General features: G+C 44.9%; 1 protein-coding gene across 1 annotated transcript; it reads right to left on the reverse strand.

Moving 5' to 3' along the window:
- Positions 1-8,798: 8,798 nt before the first annotated feature.
- On the reverse strand, positions 8,799-20,016 carry YWHAH (tyrosine 3-monooxygenase/tryptophan 5-monooxygenase activation protein eta). Its single transcript, XM_019426799.2, has 2 exons — positions 19,717-20,016; positions 8,799-10,266 (listed from the first exon to the last, which is right to left on the reverse strand). Exons 1-2 carry the CDS (start codon positions 19,801-19,803, stop codon positions 9,613-9,615), a joined length of 741 nt encoding a protein of 246 aa, XP_019282344.1. The 5' UTR covers positions 19,804-20,016; the 3' UTR covers positions 8,799-9,612.
- Between the last annotated feature and the right edge of the window lie 5,573 nt (positions 20,017-25,589).

The raw sequence follows: 25,589 nt of genomic DNA on the forward strand, positions 1-25,589 counted from the left end.
GGCCCAGGTGTAGGCCCCTTACTCCCTTCCACCAGCCCTGCCCCAGGCTTCTGCCTTATGGATGTGACCTGCTTGCTTCTGGGTTTTCTCTACAGTCCCCTTTCCCCAGGGGAGACCAGACGACGACTCCTCCTCCTCCTCCTCCTCCTCCTCCTCCTCCACCTCACCCTAAGCAGGTGTAGGATCAGGAATAAGGGGTACAACCATGCTGTCTCACTGGGAGCCAGCTGGTGAGGAGGAGGCTTCTCCCTCAGCAACCAACTGGCCCACATGTCGCTGTACCCTGTCTCTCCCGCCTCCATCCACAGGCCATGTGTCATGTACACACCCACACTCCTGCCCTCCCGCCCTGATTCTAACAGCCACTAACATTCATCAATTACAATCTATGCTGGAGCATCAGGCCAGGCGCTTTCCTCATCTCTTTTAACCTCAGCACCAACCTATGGTGTGGGAATTAACACTGTCATTATCCCCATTTTACAGAGAAGGAGGCTGAGGCACAGAGTCATGTTCTCAGCCTCACATCTGTTCCTCCTCCTGGGGAGACATGCCCAGGGCAGATCCTTAAAGGTCAGCTGAGAACAGCTGTGGCGGAGAGAAAGTGACTCTGATGGCGAAACTCCACTGAGCTGCAGGGTCTCATCACTTCTCAGACCCTCTGCTCCCCAGCACAAAAGGGGTGGTGAAGATCAAGGAGCTGGCTGGCCTGAAAGCACTTGGTTTTCCTCCCTCTGTTCCTTCCTTCCTCCTTCTCTTCCTCCCTCCCTTCCTTCCTTCTCTCCTCTCTTCCTTCCTTCCTTTCCTCCATCCTTCCTTCCTTCCTTCCACCAGGAAACTGGAGAGGCTGGTAAACATGGTCTGGGGGAAAGAGAATAGGCTTAGGAGTCAGCAACCCTGAGTCTGAGGTTTGGTGCAGCCACTTGTAAACTGCAAGACCTTCAGCAGGTCCTAGAGTCAATATGAGCCTTGGTTTCCTCATCTGTGAGGAGCTCCCTCACCAGATTCCTGTGGGGACAGTCAAGCAGCTGGCATGCATTGGCACTCAGGCCTCAGGCCCACAGCCTTCTGTCTCCACATTTATTAGGGGGTTGGTGAAAATGAAGGCTCCATGCTATAAACACAAGAGATTGTTTTTATTACTGCTCCACAGACGTGGTCCCCCACCCCCTAAAAAAACAAAACAAAATAAACCCTGCTATTTCCAGGGCTCAGCATTTAAGGAGGCATTTCTTTTTTTTTTCTATTTTATTTATTTTTTAAGTTTACATTCCAGTTAGTTGGCATATAGTGCAATAATGATTTCAGTAGTAAAATCCAGTGATTCATCCCCTACATTATAACACCCAGTGTTCATCCCAACAAGTGTCCTCCTTAATGCCCCTTACCCATTTAGGCCATCCTGCCACCCACAACCCCTCCGGAAAACTTCAGTTTGTTCTCTGCATTTAAGAGTCTCTTATGTTTTGTCCCCCTCCCTGTTTTTATGTTATTTTTGCTTCCCTTCCCTATGTTCATCTGTTTTGTGTCTTAGATTCCACATATGAGCAAAGTCATATATTTGTCTTTCTCTAATTTTGCTTAGCATAATACACTCTCTAGTTCCATCCACATTGTTGCAAATGACAAGATTTCATTCTTTTTGATTGCTGAGTAATATTCCACTGTGTATATATACCACGTATTCTTTATCCATTCATCTGTCAATGGACATTTGGGCTCTTTCCATACTTTGGCTATTGTTGATAGTGCTGCTATAAATACTGGGGTACATGTGCCCCTTTGAAACAGCACCCTTGGATCCCTTGGGTAAATACCTAGTAGTGCAATTGCTGGGTCATAGGGTAGTTCTATTTTTAATTTTTTGAGGAACGTCTATGTTGTTTTCCAGAGTGGCTGCACCAGCTTGCATTCCCACCAGCAGTGCAAAAAGGTTCCTCTCTCTCTGCATCCTCACCAACATCTGTTGTTGCCTGAGTTGTTAATGTTAGCCATTCTGACAGGTGTGAGATGGTGTCTCATTGTGGTTTTGATTTGTATTTCCCTGATGATGAGTGATGTTGAGCATTTTTTCATGTGTCTGTTAGCCATCTGGATGTCTTCTTTGGGAAAGTGTCTATTCATGTCTTTTGCCCATTTCTTCACTGGATTATTTGTTTTTTGGGTGTTGAGTTTGATAAATTCTTACAGATTTTGGTTACTAATGCTTTATCTGATATGTCATTTGCAAACATCTCCCATTCCATCAGTTGCCTTTTAGTTTTGTTGACTGTTTCCTTCACTGTGCAGAAGCTTTTTATCTTGATGAGGTCCCAATAGTTCATTTTTGCTTTTGTTTCCCTTGCCTCCAGAGACATGTTGAGTAAGAAATTGTTGTGGCCGAGATCAAAGAAGTTTTTGAAGGAGGAATTCCTTTTAAAGGCTGTCCTTGACACTGCATGCCTCCTTATATGTTGCACCTTGAGCTCCTCTCTTGCCTACTCTGCTTCCTTCTTTGAGAGAAAACAGAGCTACACCCACAACCCAAGTCACTCGTGCCGTCCCAACTGTCATCCCAAGTCCTTCCTCACCCTCACATATTATCTAGTCCTTCAGCAAATCCTGTCAGCTCTACCTCCAAAACATACCCAACATGTCTCTCCATCACATTGCCACCACCCAGGTCCCCACCACCCAGTATTCCTCCTGGGCAACCTGCTCTCCCACTCTGTCCCACACAAAAGCAAGGGCAAGATTTTTCAAATGCAAACAGGATCATGTTTCCCGCTCCTCAAAACACTTCCGTGGGGCTTCCCGGTACTCCAAGGGCCCATGAAGCCTGGTCCTTGACACCCTCTCTATCATCACTGCCCACCCAAGCTCCCTCCAATTCTACATTGGCTATTTGGCCTCCTTGCAGTTCCCAGTGCTCTGCACACTCTCTTTGCACATGCTGTTCCCCACACTTCTCCCCACCCCATCCCAATCCCCCTTAGTGAACTCCCCTCCTGTCCTGGCTGCTTTGTGTACTTTTGTTAAACATGTCCCTGGTGTTCTGTGCCTTTCCTTCCCAGTACTGCACTGTCCGCACCCCAGCATTCATTGGGTGACTGAAGGCTTATTGCCAGCTCCAGAATACACACCACTGTGAGCTCCATTAGGCCAGGGATCCAGGCTGGTTTTGCTCACTTTGACTTCCCCGGTGCCCACACTGAGTTGAATCAATGCTTGTTGGATGAACAACAAGGGGAGGGAGTAAGGTTAGGCACCTGTCAGATTATGGGTGGGGGCCACATTCCCTGGTTTTCTTAGGGAGACCCAGTGTTCGTCTGTTATTTGGGCATACTAAAATAATGGTGCCCATGTTCCAATGGTGCCCAAGTGCCCCAGTTTGGTCAGTCTAATTATTGAAAAAAAGAGGTTCACCCCAGAATTTCTGCTTTTTCACAGCCCCACACTGGTTTCCCACTTTTCCCCTACAAGCCCAAAGCTTTTCCTTGTTGCTCCTGAAATGTTTTTCTTCTTTTAATAATCTCCCTGCATTGCTCTAACCCCCAGAAATACATAAGAATTCTGTTTGCCCATTTCACTGCAGAACTGTCCTCCTGGAGGGTTGCCATGGCAGTTGAATGATGTCACTGCCCTGGAAACAGTTGCCTAGGAGATGAGTGATGTCACTTCCCGGAGGTGATTGCCATGGCAACCATCTCAGTGAAACTAGGGGTGGCCAGGAAAGTGAAGGGGGGTGGAGGGCGGATACAGAAGGGACAAATGTGAAGGGCGGAAGGAAGGGGGGGGGGGGGCGGGGAGTACAGGAAAAACGGCCAGGAAGAGGATGGGGACCATCCCAGAGCAGTTGAAAATAACAGAAAATCAGAAATGGAAAAGCACGCAAAGACCACCAAAAGCACCCACCTCATTTTTAGAGGCTGCTGACAGGCCAGAACTTGCTCAAGGTCACACTGCCAATTTACAAGTGATGTTAGAACAAAGCCCAAGGCATAATTCCCATTTCTTATGTGGCTCATCAGTAGACTTGGGTGGTGAAATAAAGGATTCTTTTGGTCATTTCTTATTAAAAATTCTGGTCTCAAATCAATTGTTCATGAATTCAACAAATTCTTGTGAACTGTGTGCTAGGCCCAGAGAAAAACCTGAATGACATTTTCAGGGTTATTTATGTTTATCGTACCCCCTCCCCACTAGAGTGTTAGCCCCATGACAACGGGCAATGCACCCTGCCCAGTCTACCTGTGTTTGTTGGGTGACTGAAGGTGATGTGCCATTGTGTGGTACAGACCCATAGTACTAGAGTCCAGAGAGAAGGTCATGGTTAGCTGTCAGGGAGAAGATGGAATTTCACAGATAAGATTTGAATAGGCCAAGAGAAGAAAGCCATTCCAGAAAGGAAGGAAGAGTAATGGCTTAAGCCAAAATGAGAGCTGGCTGAACAGTTTGGGTCCAGCTGCATAGAGATTTCACCTAGTGGTGCTTTGGTTACCTCTTTAGGGTCATACTGTTGCTATAGCACCGATAGGCATCTCCTCTTCTGGAAGAATGAGCTCCAAGGATTAGGAGGAAGAAAGGCATTAAACTCCATGTTGCTGAATATTGCTGGAGGTGGGGGCGGGGCAGAGACTGATCTGAAGAGGCGAGTGTAAAGAAAGTAAACTGAGAGAAATCCGGCTGATAAGGAAGGAAAGGGTCTCATCAAGAAAGACCTGAAATGTCAGGCTTCCAGCCTCTACCTGAAAGCAACATACTCATGAAAAGAACAAAGACTTTGGAACCCTGCACAAGGTCATGTGCTGTCACTTCTTAGCTGTGTGACTATATGCAAGTCTGTTTTCTCTCTGAGCCTCTCGATTATAGCTACAAACTCGTTCATGGGATTTGGGTTTTATTTTTTAAGTGTATGTAAAGCCCCATTTAGGGGCTCCTGGGTGGCTCAGTTGGTTAAGTGTCCAACTCTCGATTTTGGCTCAGGTCATGATCTCGAAGTTCGTGGTTGTTGTTGTTTTTTAATTTACATCCAAATTAGTTAGCATATAGTGCAACAATGATTTCAGTAGATTCCTTAGTGCCCCTTACCCATTTAGCCCATCCCCCTCCCACAACCCCTCTAGTAACCCTCAGTTTGTTCTCCGTATTTATGAGTCTCTTCTGTTTTGTCCCCCCGTTTTTATATTATTTTTGTTTCCCTTCCGTTCATCTGTTTTGTCTCTTAAAGTCCTCATATGAATGAAGTCATATGATTTTTGTCTTTCTCTAATTTCACTTAGCATAATACCCTCCAGTTCCATCCACGTAGTTACAAATGGCAAGATTTCATTCTTTTTGATTGCTGAGTAATACTCCATTGTATATATATGCCACATCTTCTTTATGCATTCATCCATCGATGGACATTTGGTCTCTTTCCATACTTTGGTTATCGTTGATAGTGCTGCTATAAACATGGGGTGCATGTGTCCCTTCGAAACAGCACACCTGTATCCTGTGGATAAGTGCCTAGTAGTGCAATTGCTGGGTCATAGGGTAGTTCTATTTTTAGTTTTTTGAGGAACCTCCATATGTTTTCCAGAGTGGCTGCACCAGCTTGCATTCCCAATAAATAAAAATGTTTTTAAAAATTTAGAATAATAATGCAAAGTCTGACCCAAAGTCACCAGGCAGGAGGCTCCCAGACAGATGAGAGGTTTCAGATGAGACAGTATTTCATTAGGCCTTGATTTGGGTGGGACGTTGGATAGATTGAATAAGGAAGAAGAGAGACCAGAGAGGCAGGGAGGCAAACTATTGTAACTTTTCTGGGACTCCTTTTCTCCAGATAGGGATCAAAAAACCCATGGTGTACTGGAAAGAGCCTTGGAGGACTGCCCCAGTTTTGATCTCAGTGTTATTACTCTTACTAGCTATGTACCTCATACCACTTGATAACCTGGTTTTCTCGTCTGTCAAAAAGACTATCATTCCTACCTTCCAGGGATGCTGTAAAGATCTAGAGACCACACATCTGAAGTGCGAACGAAGTAGATATTTGAAATGGTTGTTTTCATCAGTCTAATTACTGGGCTTTATAATAGAAGATGATGTTAAGTCCCAGCCAGCTGTGAATCCATTTTTATGCTTCCCTGATGGAGGGTCTCCTGAGAACTGAGTACACTCTTGGTCTCTTGAATGGCAAGAAGTCTGTAAGGACGTATAGGGGGTATGGAGGGCCCAACATTCGGAATGCAACCTAGTTCATTTTATAAGCTAAGAGGCATCCCAAACTCCCCAGTCTGAAGAGATTTAAGACAGCCAAGTATTTACCCGACAATAGCTCTATTACCAAGAGCCCGGAAGCAGCCTAAGTGTCCAATTGATGAATGGATAAAGAAAATGTGGCTTATATATATAGTGGAATATTATTCATCCATAAAAAATGAAATCTTAGCATTTGCAATGGCATGGATGGAGCTAGAGATTATAATGCTAAGTGTAGTCAGTCAGAGAAAGACCAATACTGTATGATTTCACTCATATGTGGAATCTAAGAAACAAAACAAACAAGTAAAGGGAGAAAGACAAACCAAAAAACAGACTGTTAACTGTAGAGAACAAACTGATGATTACCAGTTGGGGAGGTGGGTGGCAGGGATGGGTGAAATCGATGATGGGGATTAAGGAGGGCACTTGTCACAATAAGCACTAGATGATTAAAATAAAAACTTGAAAAAAAGAATCCTATACCCTTTCCACCAACTGAAACAAATGATTTTTGAGCAGTTTGAGTTACTGAAAATCTGCAGCAAGCACCAATAAATTTAAACATCCAAGTATAATCCCTTCAACTCTAAGTGAAAATATTAAAAGCACTGAAGGTGTCCCCAGAATGGGATGTGTGCCACATCCATTTTTTTCTTCTCAATCCCAAGAGCATAGTAGTGTAAAGAACCATGAACAAAAATTTAAAGAATCTGAATGCTAGTCTAGGTTCTGTTCCCAATTTTCCAGTAACTCTGGAAAAGCCATCTCATTTCCCTGAAGTTTAGTTTCCCCTGCTGTAACATTGAGATGACCCTGTCATTTCATAAGCTTATCTTGACAAATTTTAAAACATGAGTGTACAAAACTGGAAAGTAAGCTTTAAAATTATGCAGTAGAGAAGCCTTCCAGGTCTATGGCACATGTAATTTGTAGCTCCCTGAGGTGCTCTCAAAGAATCCCACTAACCACTTATGGGGCTAAAATTTAATTGTGTGTGTCTTTGCATCCCCATTCCCCATTCCCAGACCAAAGATGCCTTACACAGAGTACTTTGAGTTGAATGAAAACAATACAAATCCTACACTTAATAAAAACTGAGAGACGCTAAGTCTCAAAAAGTTATGTGGCTTGGCAAGGCTGCCTGGAGCATGGCACTGCCAGACCCCCAAGAGACGGCAGTTAGAACTCTGGATGGATTAGAAGCCGTAGACAGGCTGTCCTCTGGGACTTAACAGCTGTGTGAACCCCAGAGGTCCACAACCTCATTGGTTTCCTCATTTGCAAGGTGGGGACAAAACCCTTCATAAGCCAGCTATGTAATGAAAATGTGACTCTTCCTAAAGCTCTTCCTGTAAAGGGCATTTCAAATTTATAAAGTTCTAATGTCTACATGTTTATCAAGCCAAGTGTCTTGGCCACATAAAGCTGGTTACTTTAAGATACCTGACTTACTAACTGAAGTGAAAGTCAATAACCACTTTAGCTAGCAATTAGGTCAACCTGCAACAGTATTTTAGGAGCACAAGGGTCATACCTCTACTTCAGAAAGAGAAAACAGGTTAAACTTCCAAGCTAAAAAGGTCTGTGCCTCCACAACGGAAGTTCAAGGACAGAGACTGGGTGATGGCATTTCTCACCAGTCTAGTGTCAAGCTTAGTCAGGATTAAGGTATCCTAAGACCTATGTGTTACAGAACCAATCCACTTAACAAGCACTTTGAGTCCTGGACACCAAGCTGCAGGTGGTAAAACCTGTGAGGGGCTCAAGTCCACATCACCAGAGAATGAGTGTAGCTGAGGATGCTAAGCCTCAAGAGAAGCCTTGGGGTGAAGACAGATGAAATAGCTTAAGGGGTCTGGCCTTTTCCTTCTTTAAACTCAGAGGGTTGTTTTTTTTTTTCTCTATTTTAAAGAATACTCAAAGCTTTCTTAGTAATAATCACTAGATTATTTCAGGGATCCAGGTTGTGCCCTGAATTAACATTTTATTATATCTAATACAGTAAGGGTATTCAGAAAATTTGAGGACAGGTATAAGCTCAATATCTACTTTGGTTAAATATCAACCAACACTCCAGTCGGGTAGGTCAAGCTACACCCTCCCAGGTTAAACACAGACCTGACCTTTCAGTGGTCAGGTGCTACACTGAGGAAGACAGCATTTTGGTCTGTTCAACTCCCATACAACCACTCGGTGTCAGGAAGAGTGGGTCAGAGAGACTATGCTGACTAGGTTCACAGAAAACAATTTAAAATTCATGAGTCTTATGTATATACTGCAAAATGTTATAATGGAATCAGAGAGCGAGAAAACTTACTGTGCTAGGGGCACCTGGGTGGGGTCCAACTCTTCATCTGAATTCCAGCCCTGAACTGATAGCACAGAGCCTGCTTTGGATTCTGTCTCTCCCTCTCTCAAAATAAATAAACTTAAAAAAACAAACAAAAAAAAACCTGTTTTTAAAAATGCTTCAGTGGTTGAGAGACTAAAACCAGAATTCAAAATGGTAACCTATTAAATAGCTCCTTCAGAAGGGGAAAAATGAAAAACACATATGTAGACAAGAATATCCCCAAAGCAGCATTTATTTACCCATTGAATTCCAAAACATTTAATTTAGAAGTCTGGCATTTCATAATCACCCATCTTGATTGACATGGGCTGACACATGGTGCTGTCAGGATACACAGGACAATAGCCAAAGAGTTACAAAAAATAAATCCATGATTCTTAAAACAATCGCAACCAAAAAAAAAAAAAAAAAAAAAGTTACAGGTATCAAAACTTTAGATGCATTGCATTGAAAAAGAAGGTTTGTGCACATCATAATTTAAAGAGGCAAAACAAGGCGCTACTGAAACCTCACGTTAAACAGTTCATTAAGAAGCTGATGGAAAGGAGAGAGGTCTCTGTAATCAGCTTCCCTTAACAGTTTTCCATTAGCTGAAGAAAGAGGTGGGAGGGGTGAATTCATTTTTTGCATGCACAAGATGTACTGCTTAACAAAACACTATCAGCTTGTTTTAAATGGATCATTTAAATATCAACTGTAGCCTGTGTTGGCTAATTCTCCTTTCTAAACTTCCCCAATACTTTTGCTTGGATTTCACATACATTAATAGGCACAGAATGCCTCATTCAGAACCCACTTGTCTGCACAATTCGGAAAGGGAGCCCCTGTGGGCTTAAAGCAACCATCAATCCAGCAATGCCCATGAAGATTTATCTGAAACTGCTTCCCAAGGGGCAGGAGAGCAGATCTTAGTAGCTGTGCTGCCAATACAGATAGGTTTAGCACTAGATATTTAGTGATTGTGGCAAGGAAGAATCAGTGATGATGGGGGTGGTGGGTGAAGGAAGGGCCAGGGACCCAAAGACTCTTCAGTTGCCTTCTCCTGCTTCTTCATCCTGCTGGTCGCTCGTCCAGAGGGTGAGGTTGTCTCGCAGCAACTGCATGATGAGCGTGGAGTCCTTATAGGAATCCTCGTTTAGTGTGTCCAGCTCAGCTATGGCATCATCAAAGGCTTGTTTGGCTAAGAGGCAGGCCTGCTCAGGTGCATTCTGGATCTCATAGTAGAACACAGAGAAGTTGAGGGCCAGACCCAGCCGGATGGGGTGCGTTGGCTGCATGTGCTCTTTGCTGATTTCAAAGGCTTCCTTGTAGGCAGCCTCAGAAGCTTCGACCACACTGTTTTTCTTCTCTCCGGAAGCTACCTCTGCCAAGTAGCGGTAGTAATCACCTTTCATTTTCAGGTAAAATACCTTGCTTTCATACTGGAAATCATTGCAGTTCTTGATGAGGAACTTGTCAAGCAGAGCCAGGACATCATTGCACACTGTTTCCAGCTCCTTCTCAATCTTCTCCCGGTAAGCTTTAACTTTCTCTAATTTCTTTTCATTTCCATCAGCCATGGTTTTCTGCTCAATGCTGCTGATGACCCTCCAGGAAGATCGCCTGGCACCAACCACATTCTTGTAGGCCACAGAGAGGAGGTTTCGATCTTCATTGGAGAGAGGTTCATTGAGCTCTGTCACCTGCAAAAAAAATCCCAAAAAGATAAACACTGAGATCTGAATCCAAAAATATTAGAAATCTTCCTTTGAATCTAATCAACAACACTTTCTCAAAAACAGGATCATGGACAAGCCACACTCATATAAACAGAATACTTGAAATAAAATATTCAGTGATAAGGGATATGAGAAATTCATATTTAAGATGTTGCCTTAGTCTTGGTAGAGATATAGGGATAAAGGTAATCATGGAAAGACTGTGGTGGTACACAGTGGTGGATGAAAAAGTCCTGAGGTTCAGCTATTCTGCAAAAAGTATTGTCAACAATGAGATCAAACAACTCCTTTGCCAAATGTTCAAGGATTATAGACTGGAAGTACATTCCAGATTCTGCTTCCAATTGTATATTCTAAAAAGAACCAATCACACCTCCCTCAAACACATTATTAATAGGTAAGAGCTTCACCTATGAGATCAAACACAGATCAAGTGGCCAGAGTTTTGCCCTGAGTGGTTACACAGAGAATCCCACTGGTACACCCAGACCTCCCCCAATCCAAATGGATGCATGAGTGACAGTAATGTGCCCCAGCCTCTGCTAAAAGGAAACACAGTTACTCAGCAGTAAGCTCTACTTTGACTTACCTGACAGGAAACCCTGACTGGCCATCGAGGATGGAAGCACCAATTATTTTAAGTGGAAATGTTAAACTTCACAAGCTGTAGCTTTCTTTAGGTAGTTCTCCATGATGCCAACTCTAAGCAAGCCAGCTTATGTAGTTAGTAGAAAGAGCACCGGACTTTTGTGTTGTTGAATTGCGTCCCCTTAAGTTATGTTGAAGTCCTAACCTCTGGTACCTATGAATGTGACCTTATTGGGAAACAGAACCTCTACAGATGTAATCAAGTCAAGATGAGATCATACTGTATTAGGGTGGATCCCAAATCCAATGACTGGTGCCCTTAAAAGGAGTGGGAGATTTGGAGAGACCTATGGAGAACACCATATGATGATGGAGGCAGAGACTGGAGTGATGTGTCTACAAGCCAAGGAAGGCCAAGGACTGCCAAGACACACCAAAAGTTAAAAGAGAGGCTAGGAAGGATTTTTCCCCAGAGCCTTCAGGAGCACGGCCCTGCTGACACCTTAATCTTGGACTTCTAACCTTCCCAACTGCAACAAAATAATTTGTTTTAAGCTACCCAGCTTGTGGTACTTTGTTTGGCATCCCAAGGAAACTAATACAGATGTGGAATCAGAAAACTTTGGTCTGGGTCCCCCAAAGCTGCTAATTTGCTAAATCAGGCTCTTTTAAAAAGTAGGGGGATTCCTTAATTATATGACTTACTGGTAAAAGTCTTTAATTTTCAGAAAAAAGGAAAAGCACTTAGGAAACCATAAAACACTAAGCAAAGAAAAATATTACTTAAACCATAAGGAGAGAACTCCTGTAAGTGAGGGGAAGGGGGAAAGGCCAGGGGCAAAGGAGAAAGTTATTAACAGCATATTAAAACAGACAGGCTTTAACACGGATTGAACAGACTCAGCAGTGGAGAACCAGAAATTCTAAAAAAGAACCAAAACATTAACTCAAGAACGTAAGCACAAATATAATCATTATGTGTAAAATTAGAAAACTTGTGCCAAGTTCTTCATTGTCTACCAGCAACTCCTCCCCACCAACATACCCTGGACAAGATAAAAATACCAACTCTGTCTTCTAATTTCCCCATTCCCGTCCCCATTACCCATACTCTTTTGCTACAGACCCCCAGCCCGAGATTGTCTCTCCTCCTCTGACTACTTAATCAACCCAACTCCACTTTTTTCTTCACTGTGGCCTTTGGTTACAGGCTGCCTCTGCCCTTCAGTAGGATGGCTGCCTGCAAACCAGGCTCCTCATTCCTCCTCACAGACATGAGTGGTCTCCACACTTTTCTCAATGATCCGCCTCAGTCCAGGGCAATCTTCTCTCTACTAATCCAAAATCCATACTCCCTTCGAATCCATTTGAAGACCTGTAACCCCACCAGTTTTCTCCTCCAGTGAGTTCCTTTAAACACATACATTAGTTCATTAGAAATATAAAGAGACTTTATATTTGTTAATTTAGTCTTTTAAGGAAGCAACCCTTATAAATCAAAATTCCATCTTGAATCCTCTGAAAAATCTCAGAATGTCTGAATCTTCTTGAATGACTCACTTTTTCAGGGCAATATTCAGTGAAACAAATATGAGGTAAGCACAGAATTTGAGCTCCTTAGATCCTGAAGTAAATCTAAGGCACTTGACATTAAAATGCAAACGATATCCAAAAAAATTTTTAAATAAAATAAGATTCAACAATATCCAAAGAGTCACTATATACTTCACCCTGTGGCTAATAAAGATGCTTATTAAGACTGCCACAAAGACCCAAGTTAACTCCCCAGAATGTATCGTTAAAACTGAGTGCATGTGAAATATGTTTATATATCACATACGGTGTTTGTACAATGGACAGTATCATTACTAAAAAACAAAACCACCATAAGACATCTGGAGTTTAGCCTGAGCTAGCTGTGTGACCTTGCCTGGGAATCAAAAGTAAAACAAGGGGCATCAGCCTAAACGATTTCCAAGGGCCTCTTCAGCTCTAATATTCTAGGATTCCATTTTTCCTGAGCAACAATAAGAGGTGTGGAAAGGCACAAGGTTGATAATATTAGTTTAAAAGAAATTTGGGTGTATCCACAGGTTTCTGGAATTCATGCAGCTCTTCTCCATCAGGAATAAACTGCCCAAAAAGGTACTGGGCAATATTTATCACACCTTCACAAGCAAAACCATTTACTAGGATTATTAGTGTTTATATAACAATCATCTGGTTTCCTGCCAGTCTGAATGAATCACTATCAGCATCAGCTGAGTGTGACTAACAGCTAAGCAAGCATTGTTCTTAGAACCCCAGCCAGGGCCTAACTAGGAAATAACTGGATATGTTTAAATATAGTATTTTTTTATGCTCCTGGGTTACAACTCAGTTACGAAAGGGAAACTTATGGAAGGAAGATCGTTTTACTACTTGATTGGATAACTAAAGGAAACTGAGCTTCCCCCACACTGGAAAATGATAGAGCAAAATGCAATCAAATGGCCTATTCAAATACACAGGATTTACAGCCAGTCTTGTTTGGTGACACATACTGCAAATAACCTTCATTAATGTTAGCACCAGTTCCCAATATTTTAAATTCTAGACTACTGGAGGCAGGAGAGCTAAGGCAAGTCTGGTGATATGCTAAGAGAAGCAGACACTGGGAGGCAATGTAGTATAATGGAAAGGAAAAGAGCTACTAGTCCCAACCACAGCCAGATGGTCATCTGCATGCATATTCTATGCAGATGATTTAGTGCAGCTCTACAATTATAAGTTTCCAAATGGCTTCTAACTGGGAACATGAAGCAAAGACACAGAATTTTCAAGATAAAGAGACCTGCACAATGGTTCTCAACCTGCTTTCTACTCCAGTCAGTTTCAACACACCCTCATTTCTGCCACACATCAGCTGCCTTCAGGGTAGCCATTCCAGACACTAAGTCTTCATGTGGCTGCACCACATCTAAGGGGCTCCTCAACTCTGCACACAGCCTCTCTGCCTTCCTGTTCTGTCCACCTCCCACTCCACTTAATCCTACTTACACTCCTTCTGAAAACCTTAAATTGGTGGACCATTCCCATTTATTATAAAGGCCCATGTCTCCATCTCCCTTAAGGATTGGACTCCAGGCCAGCCATTTGACTGATGGCCTTACCATACTGCCATGGCTGTGCCAACCCCAGCCCAGGGCACTCACTTCCACCCCATTTTCTCCGCTCTGGGACTACACAGCAGTACTAGAAGTTACAAATAAGCCGGCAGGCTACTAACTCATTTATCTTCCTATGACACCATTCGCTTACTCAAAAATTCCTAAGGGCCTCCTCCCACTAACTCACCAGGCAATAAACTATGTGTTTGTGAGTAAAAATAGATCCACTGCCAAAAATAGCACAGGGACTATTTGGGAAAACTTAAAGTTCTTAATCTGGGAAACATCCAACCTCAAAAGTAATACTGAGCAAACAAAAAATGCCACCCCATGGACTGCCAGGCCACATTGCCGAAGTCAGGGTAAACGTTATTTCTCCTGAAGGGCACTCCCATCCTTCAGAGCTACATGCACACACTACTATCCCATCTTTTATAGTTACCCACACCCACTTGCTACCAACAAGCTTGCTTTTGATAAAAGAGTTTACAACAGGAAAAAACGACTCTCATGTATAATTAAGTAAAAATAACCACATCATAAAATCTTTAAGCTTCTTTGGCAGAACCTTGTATGTATTTTTAAAAAAGAAAAGAAAAAGAAAAAAAAGATGAGCCAGAGGAATGAAAGGTTTTTTGGCTGACTCTTCCCCAAGTTACTGTTCTCAAAGTGAGGATTCTGGCTGGTCCCAAGCTGATAAAGCACCCACCTGTCACCACTTGCCCAGGCCTGGAAAGACCACTCCCTGTCCTCACAAGGGCAAGGCTGCAGTCCTAGATGGCCAAAGAGAAGCTAAACTTCAAGCTCAGAGCAGATGAGTTCAGGTAGTTAATATCCACTTGAAGCTTAAATTAGTCAAAATAGCTACCTCTGTATCATGGAGAGACTGACTGCCTTTTTCTTGCTCTTGACATAACTGAACATTTTTGTAGGGATTGGCAAGGATTAAATACAACCCATCTGAATGGTTACTGCATGCTACTATCCCTGGAGGCACCAGTGCTGAAAGCTTCAGAAGCTGTGCCAAGTTCCGATCGCAGGGAAGTGCCAACACCCACCACCACAGGGGAAAGCTGCTGCAGCCAGGAGTGGGAAGAGCACCCAAACCATGGGGCAGAAGATGGGTGGCCTCAACCAGGACACTAAGAGGAATTTTACCAATAACCTAGACAATGAAATTTTAGGGCCTATAGGCTTATAAAATATACTAAAAGCCATGTGTAGAAACAACTGGTACCAAGGATATGAAACAATTTCTTAAAATACCACAAGTATAATTTAACAGAGTCCTGCACTTCTTAATTCATAGCAGGAATTCAAATTCAATTAAAACTTTGTTTCTTACACTAAAAACCCCTCCTGGTCTTCAGAACAAGCAAGATCCAGATGTGTGAGTTTGCCTTTTATGTTCCCCTGCTATAGCTAAGACCCATAGGCAGTAGATTGTTTTTAATCAAATTTGGCAAAAATGGCTTACATCTGATAGATGAAATTATTTGTTCACTAAACCCACTTGTGTAAAGGGCCTAGAAGTCAGTCACCAATGATGACTAGTATACTAGAATGTATACTAGAGATATTATCCCTGGGCCATTATTATACAGTGGTTAAAGTTACAGTTCTACTTTCCAGAGTTCAATTCTTGGCTTTACAACTTGACCTCGAAAAAATTAACCTCTTTAAATCCCTTTGTAAAATGGAGTTAACAACTATCCAGAGTTAATCCATCTGGAGTTGTTATGAAAATTAAATGAAAATGTACACATGGGAGTAACAGCTAACCATTTACTGAATGCCTAATTAGTAAAATGGTAAGTTCCATAAACTTGGTGAATTGCAACACAGAAAATAAATTTGGGGTACCTCCTCCTAAACCATATTTCTGGAAGCGTGACACTGCATTCTAATACTAATATGAAATTCCAGACAAAGCTCTGTGAACTGTTCACCATCTGAAATCCTTTTAATTCAGGCTACTGCAAGAATCCAGAACCTTCTCTTCTTCCTCAGCCAAAATATGGCAAAGCAATAATTACATTACAAATGAGCACTTAGTGGGAAAGAGGACTCTCTAGTTTATTTCATATTCCAAACTACAGTACTGATGTGTGGCTTTAAGATTTCACACTAACCACAATTTTGGTATACCTCAAAATCATCTTTAGTTTTAATACCTGCAACACAGCATTATGTCTCACCCTGAGCCACTCAGCCGAGCTCTCCTTTTATATACCACCTGCTCATTCCTCCACTTCCCATAATCTCACAGCTGTTGGAATAAGAGCCTTTTGCCCCTGGTTGGGCCAAGTGCCTCTTCCTCTCAGACTGTTTCTTTAAGCTGCAGCTTTGTTTCCTACACTTAAGATTTTTATAGATATTCAAGTCCTTCAGACTTTCTCTGTCCTTTGTCAACCTTGTAATCAACTATGTAAAAATGTTAAAACACACCATGCTATCCCAAATATTTTGATGTTTTTTAAATTCACAATTACTACTTCTATGTTTTAATATAAAATAGATGACTTACAGCAATAAGAGACATGAATGAATCACGTCTATCCATGAGTACTCACCAGAAATCTGGTTATTTACCCTCTTTCCTTAAATCATTCAGTCTAATGCACTGACATTTTTTTATCCTCCTTTATAGGTTTATTTTACTTTCTCTTAAGATTTTATAATACCTATTTTTCAGAGGTTACGATTTCTGTAAGGTCGTTCCAACCCCCGCCTGGAAAGGACCTGGGTTCTACAATGTTTCACAATGCTTCTTCCCACTGTTGCATTCTTTGCAAGCTGCTAGGTATGTATGAGATGAGGAGATCTTGAAGATGCTCCTTTACTTCAGAAGCATTTCTTGCCTCTTCACATTATGGGGTGAGGCAGGGAACTGCCTTGATTTGAGGCAACACCACTGTTTCCAATATTTTTCTTAAAGCTTTTCTTAAAGCATGATTTTTCTTAAAGCTTACCGACACCATCCTCCAGGTGACGCTGGTAGCACAAGGAACATCAATGATTACAGACAGGCATTATTAGGTGACCATTTAAATTATAAAGAAAACAGAAAACAAGTTAGAATGAAGACTGAAAACTGACTTGATATTAATACCAACATTACTAGTTTTACATTTCAAAGGACTTGAAGCAAAGTGATGTTAGGTTTCAAAATTACAAGAGTGGTGGCATCAGAACATCTCCTCACTCAGGGTCTACCCGCGAGCAGTCTACTTACCTGCCCTTCCACCACCCGAAGAAATCCCACATAAATCCAGAGGGTTACTAGAATTCTCTTTTTCCAGAAGCTCTACTTTAGGTCTACAATATTAATAAAATGGGACTGAGTCTTTTCCCAATAACATTAAGTATTTAACGCACAAATACCAAAAGATAAAACATTAAGAAATGGTCTTCCACTGACCCCTGCCAAGTCCTTTCCAAAGAATATATTCCATTAATTTAGATGACAAAAAAAAACTTGGATTTTTTAAAAGGAGTTACCTTGAGGGAATGGTTTATCACAATTCTCAGATGACATAATGAGAGCTTGGATTGATTTTTAAATGCTGGATGGCTTATCCAACCCATCAATCATTTAAGATACAGCTATTACAGATTCCCAACACATGGAAGGGTCCATGAGTTTGCAAAATGCTACCTTAAAAGTCTCAGAAAAAAACTGTGAACACAAGTTTCTAGCTAGCTGCAGGAAAGCATTATTCGAGACTGCTTACAAAAAGCAGAAAACCAATCTTTTTCTCTCCCCAAATAGTTTATTTCATTCTGGTTACATCTCTCAATCCTTTCCTTACTTTCCACTTCACGTTGCCTCAGATTTCCCAGAGCTCCAGAATGTTCTTTGTAGTCATTTTTCCTTAACCTCAATTCACCTTTATTCAAGACCAACTCCTTTATTCCCAAAGGGCTCCTAACACTGAGGTCTTCAAGCCCCACTCACAAGGTGAACGAGGACCTCACTAAAATGTCCAGAGAGGCCTCAGCCTGCACAATCCCAGTACTACTCTGTTACTGGGGGGAGAAGAGGCTCACTCAAGTGTGACTTGTGTGGACAGAAGTGACTTTCTTATCCCAAAGAAAATTAAGCTCAGAATTCCTTCAGAGGAAATGGATTCCGTTGTTTCTGTAAAACCTGCAAAATTAATAGATTTTACATTTGTGTCCTTAAAGAGGTCCCCCTAAATTACAAAGACTTCAGATCCCAGACCTAGATTGTCCCTGGTTTAAGACTATCTAGCCTGTGACAGCATGCCAGTGCTCAAATCGGGATCACCAATGAATCAACAAATGAGTGGTAGTGGTGTTTTTCAAACACACTTAGGGCAAGGTGTAACAAGAATAGTACAGGAAAGATACCTCTTCAACTGTCTTTCTTAGCTGGATACTTCTAAATATTGACCTCAACAATGCATTTCATATGATATTAATATCAAAAGCCTGAAAAGGCTTTCAAATGATTCTGAAATTTTAGGGAGTCTCTCCATTAGTAGATTTCTAAGAAATCTCACAAGTCCAGCAAAAGGACAAATGAGCCATAATTCAGGCCAGTAATTGTCAAGCTTCAGCCCGCTAAAAATTGCCATGAGCACTGGTTAAGGTGCATTTCTGAGTCCCAATCCTAGAGTTGCAGAATCTTTATGTCTAAGGCGGATCCTCCCAGGTCTCCGGAGGATGTACACTGGATGAACATAGCAGGCTGGGGGCCGCCAGCTGTAGCTGTACCACTATGTGACCTTGACGCAGAGAAGTATCGTTCATTTAGAAAAAAACGTAAAATAATGTTAAGAGGCAGGGACAGTGCGAGGATAACCGGAACTCTTAGTCTCAGAAATGCAGGTGGTGTCTAATCCACGGTATTTGCTAGGGTGTGGCTGGGCACGACTCTTTCACCGGAAATCAAGCTGCAGAATCAATCTATAAGGATCTATGAGGATCTCGGGAAGGCAAAGGCATACAGTTCTGTCTCGCCAACAAGTCACGTCTCATTTTAATCTCCAGGCAGATGCTCCCCACGTCAAACCTGGTAATCGGGCCCCACACCCCCCCCCCGCCCTCCCGCCTGCGTCCACGTCTAGACCGCAGGGTGGGGGGTCTTCGCACACAAAGCCAGACCCCGGGTATGGGAAGATGGAACGAGAATGATCCCGGCGAGCAGGGCAAAACAGATCGGAATCAGACACACTTCAGGTAGTGGCAGAGAAAACCAGGAGAGACAGGGCGCCACTCACTAGGTGATTCTTTATTACAAGTTGGGGTATAGAGGAAGGCGAGAGGAAGGTGTGCCCCTAAGTTGAGCAGAACAGTCTAGAACGAGGAATGCGGCTCTCACGTTTCCTCGGGCACCCCCTCCCCCAACCCAAGGCTCCAAGCTGGGATGCCGCGACCCCTGCCCGCCCGAAAGGGGGCACTATCCCCCGCCCGCAGGAGGGTATTGTCACCCACCCGTCCCCGTGGGGCTCCATTCCTCCCCGGAGACCCCACCCGGGCCCGGCCGCAGGAAGTGGCGGGGCGGGCGCGGGAAGCGCGGGCTGCCGGCGGGCGGCCGCGCCCAGCGAGGTCGAAGGGTCGCCCCGGGCCCGGAGGGAGACGCCGCCCGGCCGCCCATCCCTCCCCTACGCCGGGCCCCCCAGCCGGCCGCCCGGCCTCCCGGCGCGCTCACCGCCTTCATGGCGGAGGCCATGTCGTCGTAGCGCTCCGCCTGCTCGGCCAGCCGCGCCCGCTGCAGCAGCTGCTCTCGGTCCCCCATGTCGCTCGTGGCTTGGCCTCGCCTCACTCCCGCACCACTCGCCCGCTCGCCCGCCCGTGCGTCCGCTCCCTGGTCGCCGCGGAGGCCGCCGCCGCGCACGCGCACTGGCTCGCCGGCCGGCCGGAGGCTGCAGGCTGCAGGCAGCGCAGCCGCTCGCGCCCTCTCGCTGGCTCGCCCCGCACGCTGTGGCTCGCGCCACCGACGCCGCCAAGGGAGGAGAGGCGGCCGCGCGGGGCGGGGGGGATGGGAGGACGGAGGACGCCTGCGCAGTGGGAGCAACCAGGCCTGGCGGCGGAGAGCTGCGGGAGTGGGAGGGGGGGAAGGGCGGGCCGGCCCTAACGGTCTATTTCAAGGTGACGTCACCTACTATAAATAGCTGCCGCCGCCACGGCCCCGCCCGAGAGCTGCGCAGGCGCCCTGTGAGTGCTGCATTTTACCGCCGCATAGGTGGAGGTGGGAGAAGGGAGAATGGGGTGGGGACTGCGGATCCCTAGGAGGGGGCGCGGTGATGCGGTTGCGTAGGTAGCTCAGTGTCACAGCTCCTCCTTGAAGCGTGCCTCTGAGGCCAGGTTGGAGATCTGGCTTGAGAAGTTCCCAAAAAGCAAATAACCCTACTGTCCGGAAAAGCCAGGAGGCCGTGTGCCCCGAGGGGCGGGCCGAGACCGCCCTCCTCGAGCCCCCAGGCTGGTGGACCAGGCCTTGGGACACACCTTGCGCTTGGGTCTGCACTGGCCAGGGCCGGATCAGATCCGTACTTTGGGGACAGCACCTCTCCCGCCACCCCCAAATACACATTCACATACAGCGGGCTTCAGAGCTGCGCTCCCACCTTGAGAAGTGACTTTGGGTATACTGTGCCTTCCATGAGAGGAGGGACAGAGTAGTCTGGCTGTGATTAGTAACATTCAGCACATACCTACTAGGAGCCAGCCCACTGCTAAGCCTGTATAGACATAAACATTTAATCCTCACAACCCACCTCACAGGTGGGCACAGTTGGTCTCCCCATTTTTCAGAGTCAGATTAGTGACTCCAGGTTACACATCCTGTAAGCGGTGGGGCAGATCTGAGTTCAAACCCAGACTGAACATCCTTCTGTGGCAAAGGGGGGTGGGGTGGGGTGGATGGACTGGCTGCTCACTAAGTTCATCCCAGTTGTGGCATTCCGTGCCTGAGGGTCCCTCATACCAGGCCTGTGGCTGGGCGTTGGACAAACTAGGAAAATTCCAATGGCTAAAACACAGCCCCACTTAAGTACAAATGCCAAGGGCAGCACGGTAGAGAGGACCTTAGGTTCTCTGAGAATTTTATTGCATGCTCAGCATAGGGGGAAGGAGTAACTATAGAATAAGTAAGATACATTCTCTTGTCTCATAAGGTAGATCTAAATACGTGTAAGTACAGTTTAGCTGGACCCTGAGGAAGATGAGAGTCAGGGAAAAGGTATTAGGAGTGGGGTCCAGCAGACAAAGGCTTGGCAGCAAGGATAGAAACAAAATCAAAGATGGTGAGAAGACAGGCCTGGCAGTGGGCAATGAGGCTGGGCAAAACAAGATCATGGAGTGTTTTAAATGCCAGCCTGATTATTTGAATCATTATCCTTAGGTAACTGGGAACCAGGAGAGATGTGGAAGCCATATTTCAAGCCAAGAATCTTACTCTGGGGAGTAAGATGCATTTGAAGGGAGAAGGGAGGGACTGATTGGACCTTAGTTTTACCATCTGGAAATTGGACTCGAAGGACTGTCAAATGCATTGTAGAATAGAAATCCTGAAATGCTCGAGATGGCAGGACACTTAGAGTCACTGTTATCCAACCCTTTATCCCACATAAGGAGAAACAGAGCTCTGAGGAGGAGAGGCTAGCCCCAGTTTGCACAGTGAATGAGCAGAGATGGGTCCTCCATACCAGTTCTCCTGCCTCTGGGCCTTTTTCTCCCTGCTGTGATTCTAAAATGAGGACCTTGGTATCCATGAAACAGGATTTGAATGTGAATTTGGGAGAAGGCCTCCCACCCCAGGTTCCACCATGCTTTGAAGTGTCACCTTTGCTGACTACAAATGGAATTGAGGTTAACAAACCAGGCTGATCTTTCCCCTGGTGCATATCTTTACAGAGCATGGTAGATAGTAATTAATTGTCCACCCCGCCCTCCATGAAAATGGGGTTCCAGTGAGAGGTGGGAGGAGGGCCAGCGCTGGGGGGATTTCTATGATTCCTTCCAGCTCTTAGAGAAATTAGAGCCTTTCTAGCTTTTCTGATCATTTTGGACTCAGATTGATTTCAAAACAGTGAAAATTAGGTAGACTAGAGCATTCTACTTCTAATTTATAAATGTCAAATGGGAGATACTTTGGTTCTCCCATGAAGCTTTTCTCTCCTTCTCACCAAAAAGTTCAGTGTCTCCACTTCCTCACCTCCCACCCACCTCTGAGCCCAGTGCACTCTGGCTCTGCCCCTATTCCTTCACCTAGGCAGCTCTCATTGTGGCCACTAGTGGCCCACTGTTGTCAAATTCAAGGTCATTTTATAGTCCTCACCTTCCTGGCCCATGTGACTGCTCTGCGCACAACTGCTCATCCCTCCTAGACAGGCTCTCCTCTAAGGTTCCATGACCCTGCATCCTCCTGGCTTCGCTCTGCTGCTCTGCTGCTCCTCTTCTCTGGTCTGCTGTATGCGCTTGTCTTCTTGGCCTACCCTGAAATATTGGGGTACTACAGGACTCTGCCCCAGGCCCTCTGCTCTTCTTACTCTGTCCTATCCTGGGCAACCTCATCCATGCCAGCTCTTAAGGGAACATATGCCACATTCCCAGCTCTGGCTAAGGAGCTTTGCAGGAATGGGTATATTTTTTTCTCCTCAAGATTCCCCTGTAAAGTAGGTACAATTTCCATCCCCCTCTTACAGATGAGGAAACTGGCTCAAAAATGTCCCAGGATTTAAAAAAAAAAAAAAAAAAAGTTCCAGGATTTGAATAGTCCACAGCTGGTAATCAGTGGAGTCAGGATTTGAACTCAGGTCTGTCAGACTCCCAAACCTGATGGCCCAACACTTCCCTGTGGTGTCAGCTGAAAAGGGCTCAAGTTGTGACTCCCTTTCAGGGTCATTCTGCTTGTAAAAAGTACACATAAACCTCGCTACCTGTAGGCTACACTCTGACCAGCACCCATCTTCACCCTTTGGAAAGGGCTGCCAACTTCCATAGCCTCATAAATAAAACCCAGGGCAACCGCCTTGGACAGGACATCTGCTCCCAGAGCTCTAAGTCCCATCAATAAATGTCACCTTTGAACAACTCCAAAGAGAGTCCCTGAACCAGGTAAAGGGGACTAATGATTAAGGCCAAACACACTGGTTGCCCAGAGCTCAGAGCAAATCCTCAGTGCAAGGGCCAGGTCTGCTGCATCTACATCTGGTACAGGGTCTCACTCAGACCAGAGTGTCCCTGGCTACCTGAGGACATGTGAGTGCTGTGATGAGGAAGAAGGATCTGGACTTAATTTCAAATTCTACTCTATCAGTTACTAGCTGAGTACCACTGGGCAATGGCTAATCATTGGGCCCAGGACTAATCACACCTATTTCTTAGGGTTGCAGATCAGCAAGAGTTCGTATGTTTCTCACCTTCACAGGGCCAACACACGGGAGGCACCAGCCATCACAACCATACAATAAATAATTCCTTGCTGCATCCCAGCCTGAGCCAGGGGTAAGGACTGCTCCTCCTTAAAGGACTGGATTTCCAAAGCAATGCCAGAACCCTCCTCCAGAGCCCAGTGAATAGGTGACCCAGAAAAGGCACGTCCTGGTTTTTTTTTCCTTGGGTACTCTGGGACACTCTGAGCTCCCTGAGAAGTCTGGACACCAAGGGACATACTACAAAGGAGACCTGGGTATTGTTCTGGAGAGATGGCTTTCACACTGTTACCATCTTGAGCAGGAGGGGCTGCCTGCCTACAGATAATCTGCCTACAGATTAGTGTCAGCCAGATAGAATTTTAGGGTTTTTTTCTCCAAATTCAGGCCTCCTGCTGCCCAGGTAACCTTGCTGATTCTGAGCCAATGATAACACCAGCAGCAGCAGCAGCAGCAGCAGCAGCAGGTGCTCTTGGCCAAAGGTCAACACTTTACCCCCATATGTTATCTCACCAAATCCTTACAACTCTTGGAAAGAGGTTGTTATCCCTATTATATGGATGAAGAAAATGAGACTTAGAAAGGTCACCCACATCACTCATGCCTACATTCTGCCACTTGCTGTGGCCCCAGTGTCCTTTTGCTGATACCAAATTCCACCCCAACCCTTCCCCCCCACCCCACCCTGTTACAAGATCAGCCTGAGCCCACAGGTTTCAGGATCATCCAGAGTCCTCCATCACTTTGCCAAAGCCCACTTTGGGAGCAGATCAGCTCCCAAAGGCAGCTTTTGGCATTACAAAGAATGAAAGTGTCTTGGTAGCTGCAGTCTGTGAGCCGGTGGAGCTCAGAGCCCATTCTTAGCACCCGTCCCCCTCAAGCTTGTGCAGAGGAGCTCAGCTCTGAAGGAAGAAGGCAAAGCTGTCACCCATGGAACCGCAGTTAGAATAAGGGCAAAAAGGCTTCAGTCATGCAGGTGGTCAAGGAGCTTGTGTTTCTTAGCCAGAATTTTCTAGATCCTTTTGCTGGAACCATCTAGGTAATCGCTTCAAGCTTCTGTGTGATTCCCACTTAGGTGGAACCAGGTGGGTTGGGCTGTGTGGCCTGGGAAAGCTGGAGGGCAAAGCATTAGAGTGCTGTGACTTCCCCTCTCTGAGCCCTGGATTTCTTATCTGTGAAACAAGAGGCTGCATTAATGGCTGGCAGCATTCCTTCTTTCTTTTAGCTCTGAAGGTCCAGGATATTTCACCATGGGAGGTTCGGCAAACAACGGCATGGCAACTCAAGAGGATAAAACAGGGATGCTTCAGAGGATCAGTGTTTGGATCCCATGTCAAAACGTGGAGTGGAAGAGGGTAACAAGGAGCTACTCCATAGCAGGCCACAGGGCAGTGTTTGCCAGCACACTTCCACTTGTTTAAGGTAAGGTCAGTATTGTTCCAATTTTACAGATGAGGAAACTGAGGCCCAGAGAGATTAAGTGTCTTACTCAACTGCAACACAGACAACAGGGGGTGGGAGCCAGGATCAAGACCTACTCCACCTTCACCATTCTTTTCACTGCTGTCCCTAACCTTCTGAGAGTCTTTTGGTTATTAGGCTCTGAGCATAACTGTCCTCAGTTGTGGCTGAAGCCATACCTTGGGAAGTAAGGGAGAGGGTAGCTGAGTTTCTATCCAGGTTTCCTGACAGTCAATTGTATTAAAAAACATCTTTTCCTGGGGCACCTGGGTGGCTCAGTAGGTTGAGTGTCTGACTTCAACTCATGTGATGATCTTAAAGTTCATGAGTTTGAGCCCCGCATCAGGCTTGCTGCTGTCAGCTTGGAGCCCACGTCGGATCCTCTCTCCCCCTTCCCCTCTAGTTCTCTCTCTCTCTCAAAATAAATAAATAAACTTGAAATAAAAATCAATAAATGGATGGGGGAACTAAAGCTCACGTACACAAGAGTATGTAGCTAGTAGGGGCAGAGTCAGGATGTGAACCTAGGTCTTTCTATCAAGTTCACGCTCTTTGTCACTTATACCACCTGCTTCCCACTTTCTTAGGGAGTTGCCATTTCCTTTTCAGAATGTAAACAGTGGGGAATCATTCCTCATCTGAGCCCCCACCGCCAGGCATGCCTCTCGTGGAGTGCTGAATTGAATCT

This window comes from Panthera pardus, unplaced genomic scaffold (genome assembly GCF_024362965.1).
Source record: "Panthera pardus isolate Hobbes unplaced genomic scaffold, ASM2436296v1 HiC_scaffold_15, whole genome shotgun sequence".
NCBI lineage: Eukaryota > Metazoa > Chordata > Mammalia > Carnivora > Felidae > Panthera > Panthera pardus.